Source organism: Neurospora tetraspora (genome assembly GCF_033439725.1).
Source record: "Neurospora tetraspora strain CBS 560.94 chromosome Unknown B0H65scaffold_11, whole genome shotgun sequence".
Taxonomy (NCBI): Eukaryota; Fungi; Ascomycota; class Sordariomycetes; order Sordariales; family Sordariaceae; genus Neurospora; species Neurospora tetraspora.
In genome coordinates, this window is record NW_026944393.1 from 321200 (window position 1) to 347758 (window position 26559).

Genomic DNA, 26559 nt, shown 5'->3' on the forward strand with positions numbered 1-26559 from the left:
AGGACTTCGCCGCCACTACCATTAGGTACTACCTATCCAAGCTTCTACCTGTTGGTTCTATACCCCTTAGTTGCCTTGTGTTGGCGCTTCTGGTTTCTATTATGAACTTGAAGAAACTTTGTACATAAGACCTCACACCAAAATTTCCTTGTAGATATTGGTCTTGAATCTCTCTTAAATCATCGAGCTCCGTCACTTGCTGCCTTCAATATCTCTACTTCTCTCTTCCTCGTATTCGACGCCCAAATTCACAAGATGTTAATAGAGGTCATTGATTCCGAAACCAGCGGTTATACTGGAGTCTAGAAGTGGCAAGCTTATTACCGGTGCAATGTTAGCCAGACGCGTAACGAGAACGCGCGTATAGAGTTAAGATGAAGCCGCTAATACCGAGAAAATAAAAAAACCTGTAGGATCATATGCTCAGGTTCGGGTTTTAAAGACGCAGGTTTCATGCAATGCGTTCACCGGAGATGCAAGTGAAGTCTAATAGCGTGCAGAACTGCAGATGCAAGTGAAGCCTACGACGACTCTATGCAGAACTGCAGATGGGAGTCATTCACCGGGCATTAGCTCGATGGCGAAGACGAAAACCTTGCATGGAGAGTTCCGGAATAACCGTACAGGTTTAAACTCCAGCACTATAAAAGCCTTCGGTCCTCGCCTGGAAGTCGACATTTCTTCTTCTTCTTTTTTTCTTCATCAACGAGCTCTTTCGAACTTTGAAGCAAAGTCGTCTCTTGCCACTCCAACACCTTTACATTCGATCGTCTCTAATTATACTTCAAGCATCGATCGTTGCCTTTCGGTAGCTCCACACATCTTCATCAAACATCGCTCTCGATTTTTACCATCCACACAATGTCGTCTACCAAGAGCGTCGGTACTACTACCACCCGTACCAACGGAGACACTACCATCACCATCACGAAGGTGGACGGCTCTGAACCAATCTTCACTGTCGCCTCCACCTCAGCCAAGGTGGTCACTATCCCGGCCAGCTTCGGCCGCCGCCCCAAGACGGGCAACAAGAGCAAATCGGGCAAGGGCCAGAAGAACGGTAAGTCATTCCCTTCCCCATTATCCGTGCTCTATTCCAAGGACAAAACCGAGGCTCACCGTCGTACTTTCTCCCCAGACGACACAACTACCAAGCCCGTCGACACCCACCATCAAGATCGACAAGATGTCCCCGCCAACCGCAAGCCCACGCCCTGCGGCAGCCTCCTCAAGCGCCCTAACCAGCCATACCAACCCACCAACCCGTCGGAAAGACACATTCTCGAAAGGGCCATTCGGCATAACTTCGCAAAGCCCGGAAAGGGGCTTATCCCTCCTCCTACTCGTCAGTGGAGTGAGTGCCCTGCGCCCGCGGCCTCGGGACCGGGAGCGGCAAACGGAAATGAAAAGGAGGAGGATTTGGATAGTTATCGGGGTTGTGGACCGGAATACGATTTGCATCCGGAGGATGATGAGCATTTTACGGATGTGTGGTATGATGATGGGGAGTGAGGGGTATATGGGGATTGGAGTGAGGGAGGGGATTGGAATTGGGATTGGAATTGGGATTGGAATTGGGATTGGAAATGGAGGTTGGAATTGAGAAGTGGTGGTAGCCATCAGGCTGAGGGTTTTCGCGAGCTCGTGTCTCGTGACTCGTGGAGGAGATAAGTGGATGAGATCCCGGCCAGGGACGCCAGTTTGGGCAACTTTTATTATGGTTTTTGACTTAGTTTTCCGCGAGCTCGTGATTCGCGGAGGACCAGACAGGGAGACTTTGGAGGAAAAGGTCAAGGAGCGGAGGAAGAAACAACGACTGGACGAGGAAGAAGGGATCGAAATAGTGGACGGATCGGATCATCAAATCTCAGCACCAGCAGGACACAACCATCATCACCTACATCCAAGCCTCTGCCTGCTGGCTTCCACCTTCTTGGTTGGTTGCGCTTCTGGTTTCTGGTTTTGCTTGGTTTCCCAGTTACTCTACATGTACCCGAATGGGCAGACTTGCGCGCTGAATGATCTGGCTTACTTACCTAGACCCTATAATTTGATGGCGAATATCACAATATTATAGTGTTGACTCTTGCTCTTTTGTAATGATCATGTTGATAATGCGTTGGAGGTGAAGGAGCCTCGACCGTTCGACGGAAGCGATAGGATATAGGTACCGAAGCGGGAAACCCCGAGTTGCAACAAGCCTTGTGTGGCAGACAATGCGTATAAAGAAAACAATAATTGACATAGCTTGTCTGTCAGGCCCCTAAAAGCCAAAAGTATAGGGCTTAACTTTCTATAATTTAGTAGGCTAAATACTCCCTAGGAGGTAGCGCTATCGCTCCCAAGTTTAGACCGGCCTTTGGTTCAATCATCATCGTTATTTGGGAATAGCTTCAAAAAGTTTGGTCACGGATTGGAATCGAACGAGCATCACGAGCACGATTGAAAATAAAGAACTACTTCAAGAACCGTTTGGATACTGAGCTAGTTGGTTGTTTCTGCAAGAATGGCTGGTTCTTTCCGTTGATGAAGGGGATGTTGGCGGTTAAGGGGGAAGGTAGGACTTTGAGACTTCGAGAAATTTCGAATTTCGGAATTCGGACCTAACCCAAGGACACTACCTTACAGCGCTTGCCCCCTATAAGAAACATGGCTTGTCTGAGAAACATGGCTTGTCCCTATTGTCCAAGAAGGACAACCCATGTGCAGAAACGCATTTTCTCACTACGGTAGGGAGGTATTGCCATAGTAAGCGAGTAGAGATGTGGGATGTGATGTCGCTTCTTTCACTCTGGACTAATACCGCGATAGATGATAACCTGAATACGCAAATTAGCCCGCAGCAGAAACTTTGACGCCCAAATTCATTATATATGAATTCATAGCCATAACAACAGACTCCGAAGTTAGCATTGATGCATGCCGGAGCCTAGCCGTGGCGAGTTAACAAGCGGGAGGAGCAACAGCAAGAGGCGCGGAAAAGTACCTCTAGGTACCTTGAAGGACTGAACAGATTCATGTTTACCGTATAAACTCGCGAAATTGAGATCCGGAAAGGCAGGCACAACGCAGGGTTAAAGGTGTGTATGTAGTTTTATGTGGTTGACCAACACCTTTAACCCTGCGTTGTGCCTGCCTTTCCGGATCTCAATTTCGCGAGTTTATACGGTATGCAGTTGATAAGCTGCCAAGAGAAAAAAAACCTGCAGGATCACAAGCTCAGATTAGAAGACGCAGGTTTCATGCACTTCTCGGATAGATGCAAGTAAAGTCTACTTCGTGCAGATGGGAGTCATTCGCCGGGCATTCGATGGCGAAGAGGAAAATCTTGCATGGCATGCTTGCGGAATAGCTGCACAGGTTTTGAATTAGAGCACTATAAAAGCTCGCGTGGAACTCGACCTTTCTTCTTCCTTTTTTTTTTTCCCAGCATCGAGGTCAGTCGTCTCCAGTCCATCTTGGTCATCCAACGCTTTATCTTCTTTGAAGCACAATCGTCTATTGCTACTCGAAGCATCATCGCATCCAATTGTCTCTTGCTATCTTCAAAGCATCGACACATCACCTTTCCGAGTCTACGCAGTATTACTATCGACAAACATCGCTCAAAACATCTACACAGTCGACCACAAAAAAACAAAATGTCGAACACCAACAGCTTCGGTACCTCCAAACCCGATGGGCTTAACGTCCCTGCCAATGGCGTGCTTAACCCACTTCTAGTTCAACGGGTAAAAGAAATGATCATCCACAAAATGATGGAAGACCCACCCAACAAATATACCCACCGCACCGTCACCGTGGGTGACATCACCATCACTACCATCAACCGCCCTGGATGGAAGCCCCAGGTCTCCGTGACCTGCACCTCTGCTCAGGTGGTTACCATCCCGGTGGTGAGCTTTGGTTGCCGTACCAAGACGGATAAGTCCAAGCCGGATAAGAATAAGATGATGAAGGCCAGTAAGTCAATCAATCCCTTCTCTTTCGCCCTTACCTACCTACATTCCATGTGCTCTGTCCTCTCTCCCAAAGGGCAAAAACCAAAGCTGACCAGACCAGACCTTAAGAGTTCTAGACACAACAACCCACCACGTCGACCAAGAAGGAAAGGGCAAAGATTATTGCGGTTGCCAAGGGGAGTGCGATTCTAATCCAGACGATGAGGATTTTCCTGATGATGAGGCTTTTTGGGAGATGGCAGCGTGGGGGGATGAGGAGTATAAGGGGCGAGAAGGTGAGGGGAGGACTCAGGGGAGAGAGGAACTTGGAGAGTTGTGAGCAAGGGCTTTGAGTTGCTTTGCGGGTGCCTGCGGTGACGGGGCTGCCGCTGGAGGAATTGTGGTCTGGGGGTTGTAAGACATCTGATATAAGAGGTCCCGGCTAGGGACGCCGATTTGGGCAACTTTGGTTTTGGTTTTTTTTTTCTGAGTTTTGTTGCGAGCTCGTGACTCGCGGAGAAAACCTCTAGAGGGAGACAGTGGAGGAACACCACGGCACAACTGCACGGCGGCACGACGACAAATAATGACAGGCAGGAACTAGGGAAGGAAAGGTTAACACAGGGCACCCAAAGGAAGGATCACATTTCAGCGCCAGCAGGATTTCACTATCACCATCACTCACCCAAGCCTCTGTCTGCCTGCTGGTTCCGCAATCCACACAGTTTGGTTGCGTCGGCGCTTCTGGTTTCTGGTTTTGCTTGGTTTCCCAGTTACCTACCTCGCCACTTCTGCGGTGGTACCCAAATGGGCAGTTGCGCGCTAAAAGATCTGGCCTAGAACACTATAGTTTGATGGCGAATATCAAACATTTTGGGTTCTGCTCTTGCTCTTTGTGATAGTTGATTGATTGTGATGATCGTGATCATGGTGATTGATGATGAGGATGACATGTCGGAGGTAAAGAGGCTCGACGTGAGCGAAGGGAGGTAAGTCTCTTGGTCCTGATCGATCTTTCATCATTCGGAGTCCGGTCGGGTGCTCTCCCACTTGCCTGCCTGCCTCTTTCTCCCAGCCGGCAACCGCTCTTTCCATCCCATCCCATCCCATCCTCTCAGACCCGCCAGTCGCTCCTTCCACCAATGCCCATATAACCCCCCCATCCCAACCCTCCTTCCAACACCCCCAGCCAATGACCAGTTCGATCCTGGTCGGATAGCGCAGACAGCAGTGCCGTCCCAGCTCTGCATCTCCCACCCCGTCCGACTTCGAGTTCGATTCTCGGACGGGGCAGATCATGAGGTTCCTTTTCAACAAAGACAAAAGGCCGACAGCGTGCCCATCCATGTCGTACACCGCGGGATTTGTTTGTATATGCTGACCGGGCTACTGGGCTAGTTGAACCGAGCAACTTGGTTGTTCTATCTGTTGGCATCTCTTTTTTTTTTGAGAAAACCTACCCACACACACCCCGAAACCTACACGCACACCCTCTCCACTTTGCAGCTGTCAGAAAAATATCGTCGTTCTGTATGGTAAAGCTTGTGGTTCCCCGTGGTTGGAAGTGCCGCCACCATTGCGAAGTCAATAAAAGGTAGTTGAGCAATGAGTTCCATTACTTATATGAGATGATTTAGGTTTTTTTGGAGTAGCTTAGAGCCCTACCATCGTTCGTTGAAATTCTCATCGCCCTTTAGGAAGCTCCGGCCTCTTTTTGGGGTTACGCTTCAAATCCCTATACCACTACTCAAGGGGACTATAGCAATAAGCAGTGACAGCGACTCAATTGCGGTGTCAACGAGTGGCAAGCGTTGCGCTGTGGTTGAAATGCGCTGTCGTCGAAAATTGAAATTTTGGCGACAAAACGCGGATTTCCAAAGCAGCTGTCATTGCGGGCCATGGACTGTCAGGAGCTGTCAAAGGTAAGGGTTATATATGGAAGGTGTGTGCGTGTAGGTTTCGGGGTGTGTGTGGGTAGGTTTTCTCTTTTTTTTTCTTTGAAAATTTTACCCTCAAATCTTTGAGGTTGTTATGTTTGTTGCGCGCACACAGGGTGAGCCGAAGTGATTCCAATGGAATGATTGGGAAAATGCTTGATTGGTGGCTTGAGGAAGAAAAGAGGGAAAGACGTGCCAGGCCCAGCTAAACACACCGCAAATGTACAAACTCCAGTCGGGGTGCACATTCCACACGTTACAAGAGTCATGATGGTATCGGCGTCAGGCGCAGGAAGCAGGCGCGTTCATCTGCAGAGACGCCTTGGCTCGCGTCACGGTTAGATCCAGATGGCATGCACGATACACCTCTTCCTGCTCTTCTGTATGCGCAATTTCCATCCGCTCTGACCGATGGATTCCATCTCTACCTGTCACAACCTCACGCCAATAACCAGTAGCGCGCCGCTCCTCCTATTATTGTACACACTATTCAAAACTCGCGACAGAATCCTCAAGACCAATATGGACCCAAAAACCTTCAAGTTTCGCGACCCGCGCGGCCAGTTCGAAAGCTCGTTTACCTCCCAAGAGGATCGGTTGTATGAGTGAAGGCAACTCTCGATGCGCAATGACCGGTGGTTGGAGATGAGATGACGGTAACTAAAGAACAGGGGAGAAATGGCTCATCGGTTGCAGTTAAAAACCCACCAGGGCACCGTCTCTACCTTCCACGCACCTTCTACTTCCAACTTTTTCTTCGCAAGACCACGCCACTCAACCTCACGTACTTCGCAGAATCTGGCCGCCCAGCAACGAATCACCGAGGCCCACGATGCCCAAACGGCCCAGAGCGATGGCGCCAGCCGCAGACCAGGCAGCCGGCGAGCCGAACGAGGACAGGCGTAAAAGGTTGCGCATGGCTTTAGCCGTGGAGAAATTCGTGGAGCAAGCGTTCGGCGAGATTTATGAGGAGATGAATAAGCACATGCCTAAAATGTTGCGCTCGAAGTTACTCGAATTTTACGAAAAAGAGTGGGCAGAGGGAAAGAACAAAGAACAAAATCAACGCAAAGTATCGCTGGAGTCGGCTACGGGTTCTGACGTCGTTGAGCAGCCGGCTGGTGAGACACTGACTATGGAAGAAGTATCGAAGACGATTGGAGGGCTGCTTGCCATGTTGGAAACACAAAAGAAGCAAGATCAATGCGAAACATCGCTGGAGCCGGGTAGGGTCTCTGGCGACGTTGACGTTGTTGACATGGCCGAGGAAACGACAGGTGGTAGTGATAGGGACATGGATCAGGATGAGGACGACGATGAGGACGACGACGACATATACCTCGACAGCGACGATGACGAGGACAGCGACGGATACTCCGACGGGCGCGGATGGTATTGCCTCGCTGATAACGACATGTATGCAGACGAGGATGAGAGCGAGAACGAGGAAGCGAATGCCCCTGACAATGAGTACATACCCTCGCCGTGGAGCGTTGGGGATCCCTCAACCCCAAAAGACCCGTTCCTGGAGGACTCGCCGCAGGTGGACTTGATGGGCACCTTTCATAACGAGCGTGGCAACCACAACCGCGCCGATCAAGCTGTCGACCCTCTCCTCAGAGACCCCGTAATCCTGTCGCTCAAAAGCGAGGCCGACTATGAGAACTACCACAAACGACCGCGCATCGACTTCGATCGTTATGAATGGAGACCATGATATCCTTTCCCGAGCCGACCATGAGGCGCCTTGGTAGATGTGGTCGCTAGTTGTATCAGCACCATAGCGACTTCATGGAAGCCTGCAAATGTTGGGCGGTCTCATCAGCAATCCATCCCAGCAACAGGAGTACCACCTAGAAACACCAGGGGTCAACCATCTTGCAAACACGCGAGCAGAATAAACCACACAACAAGCAGCAAATTGGAAAGATTGGCAGACCAGGTTGGATCAATGACAACATTGGCAAAGCAAACCATTTGGCCTTTGCCTTACAAGCCTCCCCGCCCTGCAGTCTTCCTTAAAAACGCCCTCCTTCACTCAAACAACCCGCTCTAAAGCCCTCCAAAGCTTCCGACCTTTGTGATCACTTGCCATTCGATGGCTATATTGCCGGCTCCCTCCCTCTCTCCTTTGAACCCCCCTCCAGGTCATTTTTCTTTCTATCTTCTGACACATGAAGCTTTTGGAACGACGATGGAGCCACAGCCAAAGTCGCGTTACAACGCGGCCTCCGGAACCTGAAGCTGGCAGCGTGGTGGTTTGAGTAAAAGGCGGGTTTCTGGTGACAACCTTTTCTGGGTTCTTCGTCCATTCACTTCCGTCAATGGACTTCTTCGCGTTTTGTTCTCGTCAAAACCCTTGGTCTCCAAAAGTTCGGACTGGAAGCTACTCACCATCCAGTGCTTCCATTCTTTCCTCTATCTTGAAGGCACCTTTCGCCATTACGAACCAGCATCAACTTCAACATCATCCGCAGCCATGTCTACGGAGCTGCTAAAGACGCCGCCGTCTTCTCCCAACCCCGGCGGAGGTCAGGGCGAGTCGAAAAGGGCCATCGACGAGGTCATCGATACGCCAGAAGCGCTGAGGAGACTAGCAAAGAGAGTGAAGGGCATCTTGGACAGAATGAACGAGAAATCCAACGTTTTCAATTCTTCCGGCGACAATTCCGACGACCCTTTTGGTATCGACAACACTCGCCAGAATGGCAACATGGAAGTGTCAGCCGAGCCTCTCGTGTTCGATATGTCAGACTTCGGTTGTCACGAGCATGTCGAAGAGGCGAAGTGATCCCAGGAGCAGAGGGAGGAGAGAGTACCACCGAACGGCACACCAAGCAAAACGAAGGGTGTCGCAAAGACCGCAGGACCTTTGTAGGGCGAGACAACTTCAGAAGAAATGACCTTTAGGGACGGCGGTAGAGGTAGTCATATCTCTGTTTCAAAGGACGGCCCCCAGCCGACTCATCACCTTCTCTCACCAGGTGTTCCTTCGGATTCGCCCAGCCACACCGAACGAGCCCTAGAGAAAACGGAGAAGGCGCATAGGGGGGCATTCTATCTACGTCGCCTTCGCCCTTGCTACGCGCTAATCCAGCTCGCAAACGAGGACGAAGGAGCATCTAGGCTGTCACAGTCAAGCTAGAGAAGCAAAATGTGCTAGACTTTCTAACGCCGGACACTTGACTAGGACCAATATCGAGCATCGCCGGATGAGTTGGGCATCTCATCGGGCCTGTACTGGTTGCTATTCCTCCGTACGTAGGGCAGAGGCACATAGCTACTGATTGTGAAGCCAGGTCTGCAATATACACTCACTACCTGATTTAGTGCATTCCTTTATATATTTTGTCCGTGATACTTTTGCATCTGCATATGCAGGGCCACGATCTGTCAGGTGCATCAGTGACAGCGATGGACACTCGTCCAATGCATGAGCAGTGGATGACCACATGGTTTGCCCCAACCCTTCAGGTTCCGGTTCGCTTCCCTCGCTGGTGAATGGGCTGTTGCTCCAGGGCCAGCTCCGTGGGACCTTCAAGATCTGGGGATGTACCATTCACCGTATACGATCTTGGAACTTCCGGTGAAGGGTGATCCCATCCCAGATTGACCATTCATTCAGGTCATCATAGTCTTCAAAAGAAGCACCTGTTTTCTCCCACAACAAAATTGTTTTACTCCTTTGACCACCTCCAAGGAAGTCATTTTATCGACCATCACCAAAAAGCAACATCAATATCTCCGTCGCAACCAACCATACGTTACAACTCGAAGACGAATTGTCAACATGGCCCATGAAAATTTCGAGTCTTCTCCGCCCAAGTCGGCCAGCAGTGTTAGTATCACCAATCGCTTTCCGTTCATGCGTCACGCTAACGAGACAAACCAGGTCAAGAGGCACATGAGTCCAGAGGACCAACAAGACCGAAACCCGCCCAAAAGGCTGAAGACCAACGACGCGGACGAGGCGACGCCGAGGGAAGCTCCAATGGCGACTATATAAGCGACGACAAAAAATCACCCACTCCGACCAACGAGTACAACTCACCCGAGCCACAACAACCGTCTAGATCGGCCAATATACTTCCCAGCATCGGGGTCAGTCACCATCAAGGGCACAGCGAGGGCAATGTGCCACCCCTAGAAGGCATGAACGACACCACCGTCGACACCATCGAGAGGGGCCCAATCAGAACTAGTTCCGCATGTCCCGAGCTTACCACTCTTGAGCGTCATACCTCTTCTACATCTTCAACACAAAGGTCCCGGGAATCAAGCGTAGAGGACGACATCAACAATTCTCTCTTACCCCATTCGGCTTCATCTCCCTCGCCCTCGCCAATCCAACCTCAAGATTCCTCTCCCTCTCCATCTCTGCTTCTCGCAGAGTTACCCTACCTCTCACCAACACCCGCTTCGTCGGCCACCGCTTCATCCACACCTCCTGCCTCCATCTGGGTCAATTTCTCGCCGTCGTCTGCATCCGGTTCTTCATCTTACACGTCTATCTCCGAAGGTGATTCGGAGGACGAAGACTGGGACGATGAGATGTTCAATTTGTGGAACGACGCACTTGAGCAAAATCCGGGACCCCATGTTGATGTACTCGGACTGGTACTGGAAGCAGTGGTCAATCCTCATTGGCAGGGTCCCGCTGCTGCGGTCCAGGAGGAGGTCGAAGCAACCTTCGTCGACGACGGCGAGGGTGAGGATAGCGACGGAGACGACCATGACAGCGGAGAACACACCGAAAGTGGCAGCGATAGCGAGTCTTCGCCTGGAACACCGTCACAGCAAGAATTTCAGAGTGTGTTCGCGTCTAGATACAATCACTGGCCCGATTTTGATGCCCCGGATAGCGATTCAACAACCACTTGCAACATTATCGAAGACGAAGGCGACCGCGAATAGGTTCTCGAAACCGATCCTTTGGATGAAGTACCACGGTACCCGGGAATGGATGCTTTCCGACTTGCAGGTTACATTTGGTCTGAGCCTCGGGACCAGGAGCCCGAAGACACCTACTACACTAGCGACGACGAGGTCGATAATAGCGATGATTACGACGATCCCGAGTGGGCTTTTGAAGAACAGCACTCGCTCGAAGCCCAGTGTAGGGTGCAATAAAGATTCTAGTCCGGTTTCTTCTTAAATAATCATTGGCCTGAGCCTGGGGCCCCGGGGGGACTGGTCTTCGTGGGCGATGACGAGAAAATGACAGTTGAAGCGATGACCACGAAGACCCCGAAACTACCAGCAAAAGCGAGCTCAATTTGAAGACCACCTTCACGGGATTGGGGATACTACCTTAACCGAAGGTCGATGCTATCTACTTCTGGATCTGTTCAACCTGGCGTCGGCGTTGGGGCAAATGCACGGAGGGTTAGAGATGTCCATATGGACGTATGAAGCAAGGGAACGGGAGGAGTCTAAGAGAGGCGAGTTGTGTACGGTGGTACATAGTATCGAAGGAAAGCAAGAAGTAATACGGATTCATTGAGTTCAAGTTCACCCCTTTTTCTATATGGTGAACTCTTCGCTTTCACGTTTGGGTTCGCTCCTGTTGCTGGTGCGTGAACTATTTCAAGGCTAGCTACGTGGGACCTTCACAATCTGAGAATGGACCATTCACTATGAGATACAATCTTGGAACATTAGGTGAAGGGTTATCCATCCCGCATTGACCCTTCACTCCGTTCATTTCTGCGTTTGATTCCTTGCACTCCGAAAACTCTTTTTGCTTCCTCAATTGCCTTCAAGGAAGTCATTTACTGAAGAAGACAACCAACTACCAACATCAGTCGCATCGACACGAAGCTGACGGGAATTACCAACAATGGAACAACAGCCGTTGAAGACTCCTTCGCCCAATGCGGGCAGCAGCGTGAGTATCATCGATACTGGTTACTTCAATTCTTGTCCATTCAGCGGGCTAACAATGCCAACAGCCCAAAAGGGTTCTGGAGGATCAATCAGACAGCAACCCGCCCAAAAGGCTGAAAAGTACATCTGGTGGCGGCAACGACGGAAGCTCCAATGACGACTATGTACCACCCGACAACAACAAATCCATTATCACCAGCACCCAAAACAGCTCCTCCGATCCCCATCGATTGTCTACGACTTCTACGACTTCCGAAATACGTCCCAGTATCGAGGTCAGCCCCCACAGGCCGAACAACGAGGGCATTGTACCACTACATAGCGGCATGAGCGGCAACACCATTACAATAAGGGACCCATCCAGAACAACCCCCTCCCCACGTTCCCAACCCACCACCACTCCCGAGCGTAATATTTTTACCAACCCGGCGCAAACATCCGAAGAATCAAGCGCAGAAGATGATATCGACGAGTCTCCATTACCTTCCTCGGCATCCATTCCCTCGCCCTCGCCGTCCCCGGCCCCGGCCCCAGCCCCGGTACCATCCCCTTCTCCATCCGTCCTTCTCGCAGAGCTACCCTACGGGTTACTCTCCCCAACACCCGTCTCATCAGTTACCGCTTCGCCCACACCCCCTGCCTCCCGTTGGGTCAATTTCTCGCCCTCGCCTAGGGCTGGGTCGAGGTCCCCTTTCTCATCTTACACCTCTATCTCAGAGGGAGGCTCGGATGATGAGGGCTGGCCGGATGATGAGGAGTGGTTGAACGCAGCAGCAGTGTTAGAGAACGCGGATGACGATGATGAAGAGTGGCTAGACTTAATGTGGCAGCTGATGGAGGAGGAGGATGATGAATTGGGGGATTTTTTTCTTTGGGAGATACCGCAGATTCCTGATGATTGGATTGTGCCTGTGCCTAGTCTGGTGGTCCAGGAGGTTGAAGAACCGGTAGACGTTTGGGAGGTACCCCAAAATGATTGGCTTGTGCCTAGTCTGGTGGCCCAGGAGGTTGAAGCGGCTTTGGTTGATGACTTTGCCGACGATTACGACGGCGATGACGACGATGATAGCGACGAGGACAATGATAGCGACGAGGAGGATGACGGCACCGAGAACAGTAATAGCGACGACAACGAAAGTACCGGCGGTCAGACCCTGTTCTGCTCCAGATACGATAGCTGGCCTGATTTCGATGACGATTCCCCGGGAGGCCAAACGACCAACTACATCAGCGACGACGAGGATGGCAGCGAATGGGATATCAAAAGCGATGCCCTTCATGAAGGACCACGGTACCCAGGCATGAACGCTTTCAGACTAGAAGGGTACACTCCTGCTCATGATCAGCCGCTTGATTCGGGGGACCAGGAGCTTGAAGGAATCTACATCACTGATGATGAGGATGAGGAAAGCGACGCCGACGACGAAGACGAAGACGAATGGGCTATAGAAAACGAGTCTGAGCTTGAAGCACAACCGTGGGGAGCAGGAATGCGGATTATTCATTATCATCCGTCCATGTGGATGTAAGACTGGAGAGTAAACGGCACGGGGAAGAGCTGTGGGAAGCGAACTTTGTACGGCGTTAGTGTCAATAGTCTACAGCCTGGCTTGGCTTTGTCCCTCTTCATCAAGGAGGCAGATTGCCGGATCTCCAAGGTCACTTGTGGGTGATGAATGACACCGGCAGTCGTATGGACCCTTTACCGCGTGAACAATGGCCTTTGAGAGAATAGGTATGAAGCATGGTTCTCTCGTTTCTGGAGGCCTGTTTGGTCCCGCTTCAGCTTACCTCCAAGGAAGTTGTTCATTGTGTGCAGCCCAATAACCTTCAACTGACTACAAAACAACCATCAAGACGGCAATTACATCCTCACAGCTGACCGATCCCCAAGCCTGTCAACAGAAATGGAACAACCAGTGGAGGGAGACGTACCTATACCTTCCTCGTCTGACATAGACAAAAGCTGGAAAACTGCCGAGGAGCACATGGATGCAGCCGACCACAAGCAACAGACCAAAAGGAGCCTTGAAGACGAAGAGGATGATCGACCGGCCAAAAGGCTAAAGAGTGGCGGAGGAGAAGTCTACGAGGAGATTCGGGAATGGAAGATCGGGGCGGTTACGTATCCGCATTTTGTGGACGATGTCGGTAGCGCCGACACTCATCACGATGACCGCCACTTCAGTAGTAGCGAATGGGGGATTTTCAGAGTAAATGCCATGAAGGACGTTGAGGAGATTCGGGACGAGAACTCCGATGATAGTTCCAACAGCGACGGTTCAAGCGACGACGAGGACTGTACCGACTCGAGTCAACGGTCTAGCCAACGTTCCGGGACACTATCGCCTCGACGATCGCCCAGAGACACTACAAATTTTCCCGGCATTAACACCGGCCTATGTGAGCCTGACGAGTCGCCAAATTATGGTACGAGCCACGGGGGCAACGAACAACCATACAATGGTACAAGCGACGGCATCATTGTCATGAACGATGGTATCTCAGGGGATCGGCTCCGAACACCATCCCCACGACTTCAGCCGCTCATTTTATCTTCCCCACCCTCCATCTCACCCATATCCCCTCCCATCTCCCTATCGATACCCTCTCTCTCCTCGTCTACATCTACTCCACAGGCTGTCTCACCGTCGTCTCATTCGTGGCCGTCTACCTCGCCTCCGCCTGTTTTCTGGCGTTGGAACTGGGAGCCTGAACACGGGTGGAGCTTCTCGCCTGAGGTCATACCTTCTGAGCCCCCTTATACCTCTCCCAAGGAAGGAGAAGAAGGAGAAGAGGAAGAAGAGGAAGAAGAGGAAGAAGAGGAAGAAGAGGAAGAAGAGGAAGAAGAGGAAGAAGAGGAAGAAGAGGAAGAAGAGGAAGAACAATACTGGATTTCGGAGGACGATGACGGAGAAGAGTGGGAGGGGATACAATCGGAGGAGGAGGAGGATGAGGAGGAGGAGGAGTGGGAGGGATTTCCGGATGAGGAACATGAAGGGGAAGGGGAGGGGGATAATAAATTGAAGAATAAGAAGAAGAGGAAGGAGAAGAAATTTTGGTGGAAGATTGTGTTTTGGAGGAGGATCAGGGAGGAGTGGGAGGGGCTAGTATCTGGGGCAGAAGATTGGGAAGGGGTTTCGGATGAAGAGGAATCGGGGGATAATGGACTGGAGGATGGAGACTTGGAGGATGAAGATTCAGACGATAGAGGCTCGGAGGATGGTGGTTCCTCACCTGCGCCATTATCGTCATCAACACCGGCGCCTTTGCCTGCGACGTCACCCCCGTTTCCCCTACGCCGTTTCCTTCGCCGTAACCTTCGCCCTCGCCGTCATACGAATCGGACAGTAGCAGACGGATAAGTATGGACAGGATAGTCTATATTAGTTCGCTAGATACCCTAAGTATTTCTTCCCAGAATTCAATACTCCTGTCTTCTTGCATCGTGATCGGCTAGCACAAGCATCATTGTATCTCCCTTATCACTCAGCGATGTCACCAGTGACGGCTCCAGGCATTACCGGGAATCTAAGGGAGCATCTAACGGTTGATATATCTTAATAGTTGTAAAACGTTCCCAACCGTTGGCCAACGCTTCCAACCGTTTATATATCTCAAGCGTTGAAAATTCCTAACCGTTAGGCCGGGACAGGACACTAAGCTCCCGGGCCGCTGCAAGACCTTGCATCTTGGTGAGAAACTTCCCATCTAGGAAGGCACGATGAATGAGAAAGGGAAGGTGGGGAGAAAAAACGGAAGAATAAAAGAGAAGGGGAAAGAAGCGGGGTACTCAAATAAAAAACTAAAGTTTTCCAACGTCTCCCAACTTTTTCCTCTTACAACTATCACTACCCTATCGCTATCGGCCATTAAATTCCTAGGTATAGTTGTACTCATCCTTGCTTCAATTCCCAAGTTGACATCGTAATTTGCATCGCAGATTCAATTACCCTAGCAACGGCGACGACGATAATGACGACAATAGCGACGACGACGGCCGCGATACACTTAGGTAGTAGTAGTAAACTTAGTAGTTTAGACTTAGTAGATTTAGTATATTGGCCGAACGGGCTTAATAGTTTTAAATTTGGGTAGGTAATGGGCAGAAGGACGGGAAGGAGTAGATAAATATTATAAGGAAGGAGCAAATACCAAATACGCTAATTCCCAGCCTCCCGCCTATACCTACTTTTGCTGGGAATTAACGGTTAATATTTTTCAATAGTTGCAAATTCTCAACGGTTGAATAACTATCAACGGTTGTGTATATCTAAGGATCGTTAACTGAACGATAGTTTATATATATTATAGGGCTAACCTATAATGTAGTTGCACTATACTAACTACACATATGCCATACCAAAGTTAGTGCTATAGCCTAGAGCTATATATTTACGTACTAGTCACATACTCTAGTTACGTACAGCCTTACGTACGCGCGTACAGACTAGCCTACTAGGTTCCCGCCCATATAGCCAATCCTTTACACACACTTCCCTTTCTCTCCCTCGTATAATAACGTATATTTTACCCTACCCCTAATAATACCCTTTCGCCCTATAATAATTTATTATACCTTACTATTACGCTGTGTACGTTTACTTAAGGAAAGAGGGATTGCAATCAATTTATTTTAATTATTATAAGGTTGTTAATTTAGCATTATCGATTCGAAATTAAATCTTATTTTTGTACGATTAAAACCCCGCGTCGCAATCCTAACCTCGAGCCAAGTAAACTACTAAACTGAATATCGCCATTAAATAGTTCGTACTCTCTTTTCCCTTTTACCTACCAGATATATTAATTTAATAATTAATATCTAGCGATATCGTTTTATATACTCCTCTAATAACCGATAATTCTTTTACTATTACTATAGTTGGCGCCCTCGCTACTTTAAACCCGGCTAATTAAAAATATTATTCTAACGTTACCTAAACCTTCGAATCTTTTAATAATTAAGCAATTTAAATCGATATTACTATTTAATACGCGTTTGGCTTCGTTTAATTCCCCGTTTTTTAAATAATGTCACGGGGCGCGAGCAAGCACTAAGGTAAGACTTTGATTATTATTCGAAGAACTAGAAGAGAGTCTTATACGCGTACGAAAACTATATAGAGCATAGGGTATAGGTCTATAGACATAAGCCCATCCAGAACAGCCATACCGTCATATAATAGCTAGAAGGCTAAATATACTGCAACTAAACAGCTACACTCAGCTAGCTGCACCAATGCAGCATATATACATGTATACCTATATATAGGAATAAGGTAGTAATGCCTATAATACTACCCCCTCTTAAAACGAAGTTCTCGCCTTAAAAAATATTATTATTAACAAAGTAGGTTCTTCCCGCAGGTACGCCCAATTAGGGGCTGCGAACCTGTATACTAAGATGGGAAGCTACTTAGTACCTAAACTACTATTTAAGAGCCAAATACTAGCCAAAATATTACTAGACGTACCCTTTCTATCGAAATATTTATTATTATCCTAAATAATTCTAAATAATACTCTAATCGTCTTTATAATTACTACTTCCCCTCTCTACTATCGCTAGCCTCCGAAGGGGGTACTATAAAGGCCCTATAGTATAGTGGTATATAGAGACGCTCAAAGCGCCGCTATTAGTATAAATATAGACGTTATATATTTAAATTATATTTATATCCCTCTTTTTTCCTTTTTTACCCTACCTTCGTAAATATAATTGTTAAAACGCTTTATTTATTTACGCCAATGTATTATAATTATATAATTTTGTCCGAACTAGAGAGACCGATTTAGTGAGATTATAGGGGGAAAAGGAAATTAAAGTATAAGTAAGTTTTAGGCTATTCTTCAGAGTAAATTTAAAAGATTTATTTTCTAGAAATTTAGGGTAGGGTTCGCGCTATAAATCGTAAACTCCTTTTTTATTAATTTCTTATTTATTACTTAATTTTACATTCTGTTTAATTCATTAATTATCTACCGCTAGTATCATTATCGCCGGGATCGATAGGGTTTCGTCCTCTAATAATATTTTTACCCTTTCTTAAAATCCGGGTACGGAGGGCCGAATTTTAAGTATTTATTGTAAAATTACTAAAGTAATTCGTAATAATTATCGAGGATCTTGGCCAGCTATTAATCGGGCGGATAATAAATCTATTTTACTAGATACTTCTAAGTACCCTCGATCTTCTAATAATTTATAAATTCTTAAAACTCTTAGCGTCTATCCCCCTCGAATTTATCCGTCCTAGTAATAACTATACCTTTATTTACTTTAATATCTATTATTAATTCCTTCTAGCCTAGGAAGCCTTCGATATAAAGTTTAATTTGGAAGACGTTAATAATATAAGTAACTTTTATATTTTAAGGTAGGGCCAATTCTATTATATACGAATTAACCTTTATAATACGGAAAGGACCTTTAATGTAGGGTATTAATTTATTATATAGCCTCCCTATTATATAATTAACTATATTTAATGTTATTTCGTTACTTACTTCATATTTAGGGGCATTTATATAATAAATATTAGCCGCCGCCTCGTATTATTTTTAAACTTACTTCGCCGAAACTTTTATAAAGTTCTAAACTTCCTTAAAGTAGTTGATTAATTAATTAGCGTTAAATATTTACTTTTTCTATATATTTATAGCGTCCGGGGGTATTAGGGTAGACAGCTCCGTATTTATCTAGGGGTAAAACCTGTAATTGGCAAAGAATAGAATTATATTAGTATATAGATTTTAAATTATTATTTTAGAATTTAATTAAGGGTAGCCAGTCTATTTAATTGTCCTATATCCAATTAATAAATATATGTAGATACTATTCCATCTGTATATTAATACGTTCTATTTAGTTATTTATTTCCTTATAGTATAGCGTAACGAATTTTAATTTAATATTTAACTTTTATAATAAGTGCTTTTAGAAAGCCGATACGAATTAAATACCCTTATTCGAGATAATTGTATTTAGTAACCTATAAAGGGTATAAATACGGTTAATAAATTTCTTAATTAATTTTTTAATTATTAATCGTTCCATTAGAATAGAATCCTTTATTTTAATTAAATAATCTATTATAATCAGTACGTACTAATATTCTACGCCCTTAATTACTCTTTTTAATTTAGGTAACGAGATAACGTAATTTATTGAAATATTCCTCTATAATGTGTAAGGGATTAGTAATTATTTAAAGAAATTAATTAGCGAAGTTTTTATAGCCTTAGTCTTATTATATGGTATATAGGCCCTATAATATATATTTACTATTATACTTATACTTAGCTGCTAATATTTATATATTAGGGTTATTATTTTATCCCTCTTTAAATAGCCGCTTTATATTAAGAAATAAGTATGATAAATTAAATCTAATTATACTTTGTCGTCGTTAGGAGGAATTATTAACCTATCCTAGAATATTATTCTATTATTAACTATATAATATTTAATAAAAGGGATCTGTGTTAGCTTCTTTATATACTTCGGCCAATAAGTATTTATTTTAATAGCCTTTTTAATATCCGTTATTATAAGGGAATTAATATATAATAAATCTATTAAATTATCTTTATATATATTCAATCCGTTATTATTCTCTTCGATATTATCTTTTAGGGTATAAATTACTAAGGGTTGGCCTTTAATATTTATTATATTTATAATACAGGATTTGCTATCGGTATTTATTAAATTACTGAATAATCTTTTATTAAAGTAATTAGAATCGATAAATAACTTCTTCCTAATTTATAATTTATCGTCCTCCGTATCCTTAGGAACGTGTTTAAGTTTCTGGCTAAGCGCATTAAGATATATTTGTAAAACCTAACTTATATTTAATTATAAAATTGAATTTCGATAAGAATTTCAATTATTTTATATATTTGGGTATAAACCTTTTCGTAATATTAAAGGTCTTTAAATTCTTATAGTTTATAATAATTTTAAATAATTATATTATATTTTTTAATTCTAATTTCTATTCTTCTAATATTCTAATTATAGCGAGTAATCTTTTATTATAAATATTATAATTATATTCGGCCGTAGTATATTTCGTAGAGAAATAAACGATTGGGTATAATTCCCTATTATATATTTATAGTAGAATATTTCCCGTAGATTAGTCCAAAGTATCGACTTTTATTATTATAGGTTTTTCCTAATTATAAATTTTTAAGATTAGTATTAATATAAACGCCGTTTTTAAAGCTTTAAAAATATTATCATATTCTTTATCTTAATGCTAATTACCAGTCTTCTTAATTAATTTATATAGAGGTTTGCCTATAATTAAGAATCTTATTATAAATTTTCTATAGAAGTTGGTAAGATTTAGGAAATGCTATAGTTGGCGCTTATTTATTAGTACCTCCTATTTAATAATTATTTTTACTTTCTTAGGATTTATTTTAATACCGCTTGGAGTAATAATTAAACTTAAATATTTAGTCTTCTACGTATAGAATTCGTACTTATCAATATCGATTTGTAAGCCTGCGTCGATAAAGCGTTAGAATATTTCTTTAATATATTTAATATATTCTTCGTATATTTCTAAGAAGATTAGGACGTTATCGAAATATATTGTAATATATATATGTAAAATATTATATAATATATCATTAATAAAGTTCTAAAACGAGGTTAGCGTTCTAAATAAATTAAAGGGATATATTAACGATTCGTATAAACTGAACTATGTAATGAAAGTTATTAGTTATTTATAGCCTTCTATTATACGAAATCTATTAAAAGCGATAATAATATTTACCTTTATAAATTATTTAATTTTGTAATTAGTATTTAAAGTTGTTTTAATTAAAGGTAAAGAATATTTATTTTTTAATAAAATATTATTTATACTTTTATAATCGATGTAAATTCTTACGCCGCCGCTTAATTTATATATTAATAATATTAAGGAAGCTACGTCGGACGTTGAAAGTTAAATAAAACTTTTTATTAAATTATCGTCGAATTATTATTTAATAATTTTAAATTTTTAAAGGGATATTAAGTATACTTTTAAATATAATAGAACTTTATTCCCTAGTTTTAATTTGATTTTATAGTCGTAGGACTTATATTTTAATATTACGTCGGTATCCTTAAGGTTAGCTATTTTTAAAAGGTCTTTATATTCGTTTAGGAATTTGGTTTTAACTTCCTTAAATATATATTTAATTTATTAAATCTTTCTATAAACTTCTGCACGTCCTCCTCTATAATACTATAAATTTTATCGATTTCGGTCAACGGCGTTAGCTATCCGGGCTCTTCTAGGTCCTTACTTTCCTCCGGGTCAGCTAGTAATGTTAAATTTGTTTCGGTTAAGCCCAAATTATAAACCTAATTTATAAATAAATAGGCGGTTTCCTCCAATTTTAAAGACGTAGCCGAGATTCGCTCCCCTATAATTTTAACTTTATAAATATCGATGAAATTATAAATTTCTTTACTTTCAAAATATTATTTATATAGTTTTCCCCGGCCCTATATAATATTTTATTAAGCGTCTTCGGATAATATTAATATTAATACGTAGGGTTTATCCTTTTAAGCTTCTTAAAGTTCCGCCTAAGTAATTAAATTAATTTTAACCCCCTTTATTTATAAATTGAGTATAAAGGTATTAGTATTAATAAGTTTAAAATCCTTTAAATTTAGGGGACTTATTTCGATTATTAATTTAAATAGTTAGGAGTAAGTGTATTTAAGCCATTCTAATTTCGTTATAGTCTATACCCTACGTCCCCCTATCGTTTATACCCTCGCTTTAATTTTAATTAAATTTAATTTCCTTATAGGACTGAAAAGTTCTTTAAAATTCTTTATTAATACCGGCTGCGAGGGAGACTCTATTATTACGGCTTAATTTCCCCTAAATACTTCCGTAATATCCACATTAATTACTTAAATTAACGTTTTCTTATTATTAATAATATATTGCCTGTTTCAGGCTTTTTACATTCTTTTAATTTTATTAGAGTCTATTTCCGTATTAATATTGAAATTTAAATTTATATCCGAACCTATTTCTAATTTAAATATAAGTATAAATTTAAAGATTACTATAATTACGGCCGCTATAGGGTAATCTATCTTTATACTTACGTACGCTAAATTTTAAATAATTCTATTAATTATTGAATTAATATTTTAAATATAGAATTATAATTAAGGCTAGCTTAAAGTAATTAGATATTCGGCCGCTACATTAGTTATAAAGAATTTAATAATTTCTTTATAATTACCAATACGTATTATTATTTTTATATATTACTCTACCTATTCTTTAAGCCCGCTATCGGTTAGATATAAGGGTTTTATTTTATCTAATTATTTAAATTCTAAATAGGTTCGTTTTATAAAAGACCGATTAATAAAAGCTTTACTAGAGTAGTTAAATCAATTACTAATATATATTTTATTTCCTTATTACGCAAGGGATATTAAAGGTATGTAAATAAGAGAATTGTATTTTATTTATAAAATTCTAAATCATTTAATAATAATTATTTATTATTCTAATAATTAAGGGTTTAATAAATATTTATTTTCTTAGTTATTAACTTCCTTCCTTTCCTTCCTTATATCTTATTTAAATACCCCTAATTGTATTTTAAGCCTGGGGTTCGCTATTTCCCTATTAGGCCGGAACGGCCGGAATAGCCGGGGCGGTTAGAGCCGTTAGAATTATTAGAATTGCGGCTGGGTTAGCCGTATCCATTATAGTACGGTTAGTAATTAGGGCTTTCCTATATATATTAATACTTAGGTTATTACTTTTATTAGCGGTCTATTTATTGCGACTACTAAAATGAATATTATTAATATATTAGCAAACTATATAGCCGTTCTATCTATAATTTATATATAGGTTCTTATTATAACGGTCTTATAGAACGTTTCTATAAATTTCCTTAAATTTAACGCGGTCGATCTTTATAGTATTAGGGCCTTTTAATTTATTATTACTATTACTACCGTTATTATTATTATTAGCAGTACCCTAGTTTCTATTATTGCGGAAAGTAACTTTATTTAGTAATTTAATTAGATTATAATAGAATATAATTTATTTAATTTGAATATTATAAATTGGAGATAAAGTTTAATAAATAATCATTTTACTTAAATCTTTCGAAATTTTGACTTTAAATATATGTACCTTCGTTATTATATTATAATTATAATAATTGATTGATATAACGAATTAGGCTTCGAAATTGTAATAATTAATAAATTTGCTTATTTATTTAAATTGGGCTAGAGCCTTCTTAATTACGGCTACGACGTTTCCTTATTTAAAACGGGAATTAAAATAAGTTAAAAATTCCTCGCTTATAAATTAAATCTACGCAGTTAAACAATAAAAATTATCCAAAATCTTCTAAAAGTATTCGGCGATAGTAACTTTAACCTCGCTACTTAAATAAAATATTATATATAATAATTTAGTCTTTTTATTAGAAAAGGCGTAAATATCGACTATTTATTTAGTACCAATACTAGTATATTAAGTTATAAAAGAGTTATGGTATTTAAAAATATTAGTTTCTTCGCCCGTAAAGTACTTAGGGTTTTTATAAAAATTACGATAATAATCGCCGCTATTCTGAAGTTAAGGGGGAAGGGCTTAGGGTTAGGGGGGAGGAGGGGGAGGAGGAGGGGGGGAGCGGGTAGGAAACCGCCGCTTTTATTACTTAAGAAATTATTATTTCTATTACCCAGGAAACCGCCACTTCTACCGCCGCCGGGACTTCCGGGACCGCTAGGATAATTAAAACCGAATCCTCCGCTATTAGGACTATTATTTATACCAAAACCTAAGTTTAATTTTCTAGGGCAACTATTGTTAGGACCGCCGCCTATATTGCCAAAACTACCCGCGCCTGATCTTCTAAGGCTTCTATCATTAAAATTACTATTTATATTAATAATTCCTATCCCTAATCCTTTAGGGCCGCTATTACCATCCTAAGCGTTAATATTATAAATGTAATTCGTTCCTCTAGGGACTTCTTCTATACCTTTATTTTCGACCGAGGTCTTAAATTTAGCCGTATCGATATTAATTTAGGCTTTACCCTTAATAATAATTTTATTTTCCTTAATAAAACGAAGGTTAATTTAGAATTCCTTAACTTATTCTCAAGCTTTAGTAAATTCTTCACCGGAAATTTTTGCCGCAATTTTAATAGATATTACTTTAGTTAATACTTTAATTAATTGGGTACAGCTATCTTCCGAAATCGTATTGGCTATCTTTAATTAATTTAGGAGGTTCTAATAATTGTTTTCTTTCTTATTAATTGTAATTATTAGGTTATAGTCGAATTAGTTTTTATTTTGTTCGAGAGTAGTTATTTTGAATTATAACGAAGTATTAATTGTTAATAATTAGGTTATATTAAACCTATAAGGTATTAAATTATTCGATAAAATATTTCTTTATAGTTTCGAAGGTATTAATACGCTTAATTGCTTTATTAGCGTTAATTTTAATCTTCTTAATATAAACTTTAGCCTCCTATTTGAATTCGAACGCCCGGTTTTGTTAGGCTATAATTTCTTTATTTAATTCGTTAACCTTGTTATTAAAATAATAAAGTAACTTTATAATTTTCTTATAACTATATATTTATATTACGAAGTTAGGTAAGACCTTTAGGCTTAAATTGGAGTTATTACTGTAGATAGCTAATAGAACGTTGAAACTATTTAATAATAACGGAAAGATTGTAGCGAAGTCGATTTGATTATCGCTAAGGATTTAAATATTAAATATCTTATTTAGGTAGTTAGAATAATTAAAATAAGAAAGAAACATTTATTATATTGATCTTCTATAATATTCGCGCTTATAATATTTTTAAATACTTATTTAATATCGATTATTATCGTAATAAATCCTTAATTTAAGACGGGCGATTGCACAATTCGCCGAAAAGTAATATCGCGAAGACTAGGTTATTACAATAATTCCTATTAAATTTAATTAATCCGAAATTATTTATTACGTTTTAACGCGAAGGTTAAGTACAATAAAGTATTACGGGGCGCAAGCAAGTACTAAAGTAAGACTTTGATTGTTGTACGAAGAATAGGAAGAGAGTCCTATACGCGTACGAGAACTATATAGGGTATAGGGTATAAGTCTATAGATATAGACCTACCCAGAACAGCCATGCCGTTATATAACAGCTAGAAGGCTAAATATACTGCAACCAGAAAGCTGCACTCAGCTGGCTGCACTAATGCAGTATATGTGCATGTGCACCTATATATAGGAACAAGGTAGTAATGCCTGTGATAAATAATTTTTTAGAGCCTTTAACCACCTTCTCTATAATAATATTATCGCCGCCTATATTTAGACCTAAGAAGTATAAAAAGAATTTAAAACCTATAAAACTAAATTCGCTACCGCCTAGTACGATATTAAATAGCGTAACAACAATATTGATATAATTTAAATTTAAACCCTCCTTTGTATATAGGAAGTTGTTAAAAATTATAATAAAATTATTTAAAACTTTTATAATAACTACGCTAACGAATTTGCCGCTATCCGTAATATTTATTCTAACGTCGTTAATACTCTTAATAACAATATTATTGCCCTAAAATAAGAATTCGCCGATTTCTACGTAAATTTGAAAAAGGTATACAAAAAGCAACGTAATAAATATTTTAAATACGTTAACGACCTTTGTTAACGTTTTATCGCCGCTTCTAAAGCCGAGCCCATCCCTAAACCCAAAATTATCCTACCCCCTCATAAAGACCCTAGTAACGATGAAGACCCCAAAAACCCGAAATAATAACTTCTAATAATAATAGTAACTATAGGTCGGTATCGTATATTATTGTATTTCCCGCTTTCGATAGCAAAAACACCTCTATCGAACGTATTATTAAATATTATACCTAGCGTCTCCGTATTAAATTTATTTAAATTAAGAAGCCGAAGATTTTTATTAATAAATATTCGAAATTCTTATTAATCGCCCGCTCTATTAAAAGCCCTCCTTTTGAAATTATCGAGACTGAATTCAATAAGGTTTTTACTAATAAACCCGTTAAATAAAATACTACCTTCGAATTAATTGACGAATTCGATAAAAAAATACAATAACGTCGACGTCGTTATATATTCTCGTCGTAAATTAGAAGAATTGAAAATAATTAAAAGAATAAAGTAGTAAAATTTCGAAGAAAAGTTTACGCTCCTTATCGATTATTATAATTTTAATAATAGTATAAAAATTTACTACTTTCGTTAAAAAATTAATGAATATATCCGTACTACTTTCGTTTACTAGAGCGATTAGTCCGCTAATAATAAATACGAAGAATAATTTATTAAAGTCCGCAACTTAACTAAAAATTTAGAGGATAAGGATTAGTACGAAACAAACGCTAACCCTTTCTATAAAACTAATATTATCGTTAATACTTCTAATACCCCTGTTCCCGAAGTTAATACTAATTAAAGTGGTAACGCTATAGACTTTAACGCTATATCCGCTTCTAATATCTAATTCTTTCGTATAATCGATAATAAAACTTTCGAATTCTATAAAAAGAATAGAATATATATTCGTTATGATAAGAAGGGTTATTTCGCAGCCGAATATTATTTTTATATTAATTTTAAAAGAGAAGTTAAACTTTCTAATTATAATAAAAAAATAAAAATAAGAATAACGGTAATAATAATAATAATAATAATGGCGGTAGCAACGGCGGCTAATAACCTGCT

The 26559-nt window shown here is 41.5% G+C and overlaps 6 protein-coding genes across 6 annotated transcripts; all 6 read left to right on the forward strand.

Annotated features, from left to right (window-relative positions):
• Positions 1–779: 779 nt before the first annotated feature.
• B0H65DRAFT_592995 (uncharacterized protein) lies at positions 780–1512 on the forward strand (the record flags this gene model as incomplete). The annotated part of the gene is made up of 2 exons (XM_062831140.1): positions 780–1060; positions 1139–1512. The coding sequence occupies exons 1-2, from the start codon at positions 862–864 to the stop codon at positions 1510–1512; spliced, it is 573 nt and encodes a 190-aa protein (XP_062676513.1). The 5' UTR covers positions 780–861.
• Positions 1513–6710: 5198 nt separating this feature from the next.
• B0H65DRAFT_437170 (uncharacterized protein) lies at positions 6711–7595 on the forward strand (the record flags this gene model as incomplete). The annotated part of the gene is made up of 1 exon (XM_062825291.1): positions 6711–7595. The coding sequence occupies one exon, from the start codon at positions 6711–6713 to the stop codon at positions 7593–7595; it is 885 nt and encodes a 294-aa protein (XP_062676514.1).
• Positions 7596–8357: 762 nt separating this feature from the next.
• B0H65DRAFT_512894 (uncharacterized protein) lies at positions 8358–8756 on the forward strand (the record flags this gene model as incomplete). The annotated part of the gene is given in 2 exon segments (XM_062828617.1): positions 8358–8665; positions 8684–8756. 2 exon segments carry the CDS (start codon positions 8358–8360, stop codon positions 8754–8756), a joined length of 381 nt encoding a protein of 126 aa, XP_062676515.1.
• Positions 8757–9668: 912 nt separating this feature from the next.
• Positions 9669–11008, forward strand: B0H65DRAFT_566350 (uncharacterized protein; the record flags this gene model as incomplete). Its single annotated transcript, XM_062830321.1, has 3 exons — positions 9669–9720; positions 9771–10688; positions 10860–11008. 3 exons carry the CDS (start codon positions 9669–9671, stop codon positions 11006–11008), a joined length of 1119 nt encoding a protein of 372 aa, XP_062676516.1.
• A 1082-nt stretch (positions 11009–12090) lies between these two features.
• On the forward strand, positions 12091–13293 carry B0H65DRAFT_437087 (uncharacterized protein; the record flags this gene model as incomplete). The annotated part of the gene is made up of 2 exons (XM_062825288.1): positions 12091–12572; positions 12834–13293. The coding sequence occupies 2 exons, from the start codon at positions 12091–12093 to the stop codon at positions 13291–13293; spliced, it is 942 nt and encodes a 313-aa protein (XP_062676517.1).
• A 378-nt stretch (positions 13294–13671) lies between these two features.
• B0H65DRAFT_437081 (uncharacterized protein) lies at positions 13672–14154 on the forward strand (the record flags this gene model as incomplete). Its single annotated transcript, XM_062825287.1, has 1 exon — positions 13672–14154. A coding segment is annotated over one exon (483 nt), but the record flags the coding sequence as incomplete, so codon positions are not given.
• Positions 14155–26559: the final 12405 nt, after the last annotated feature.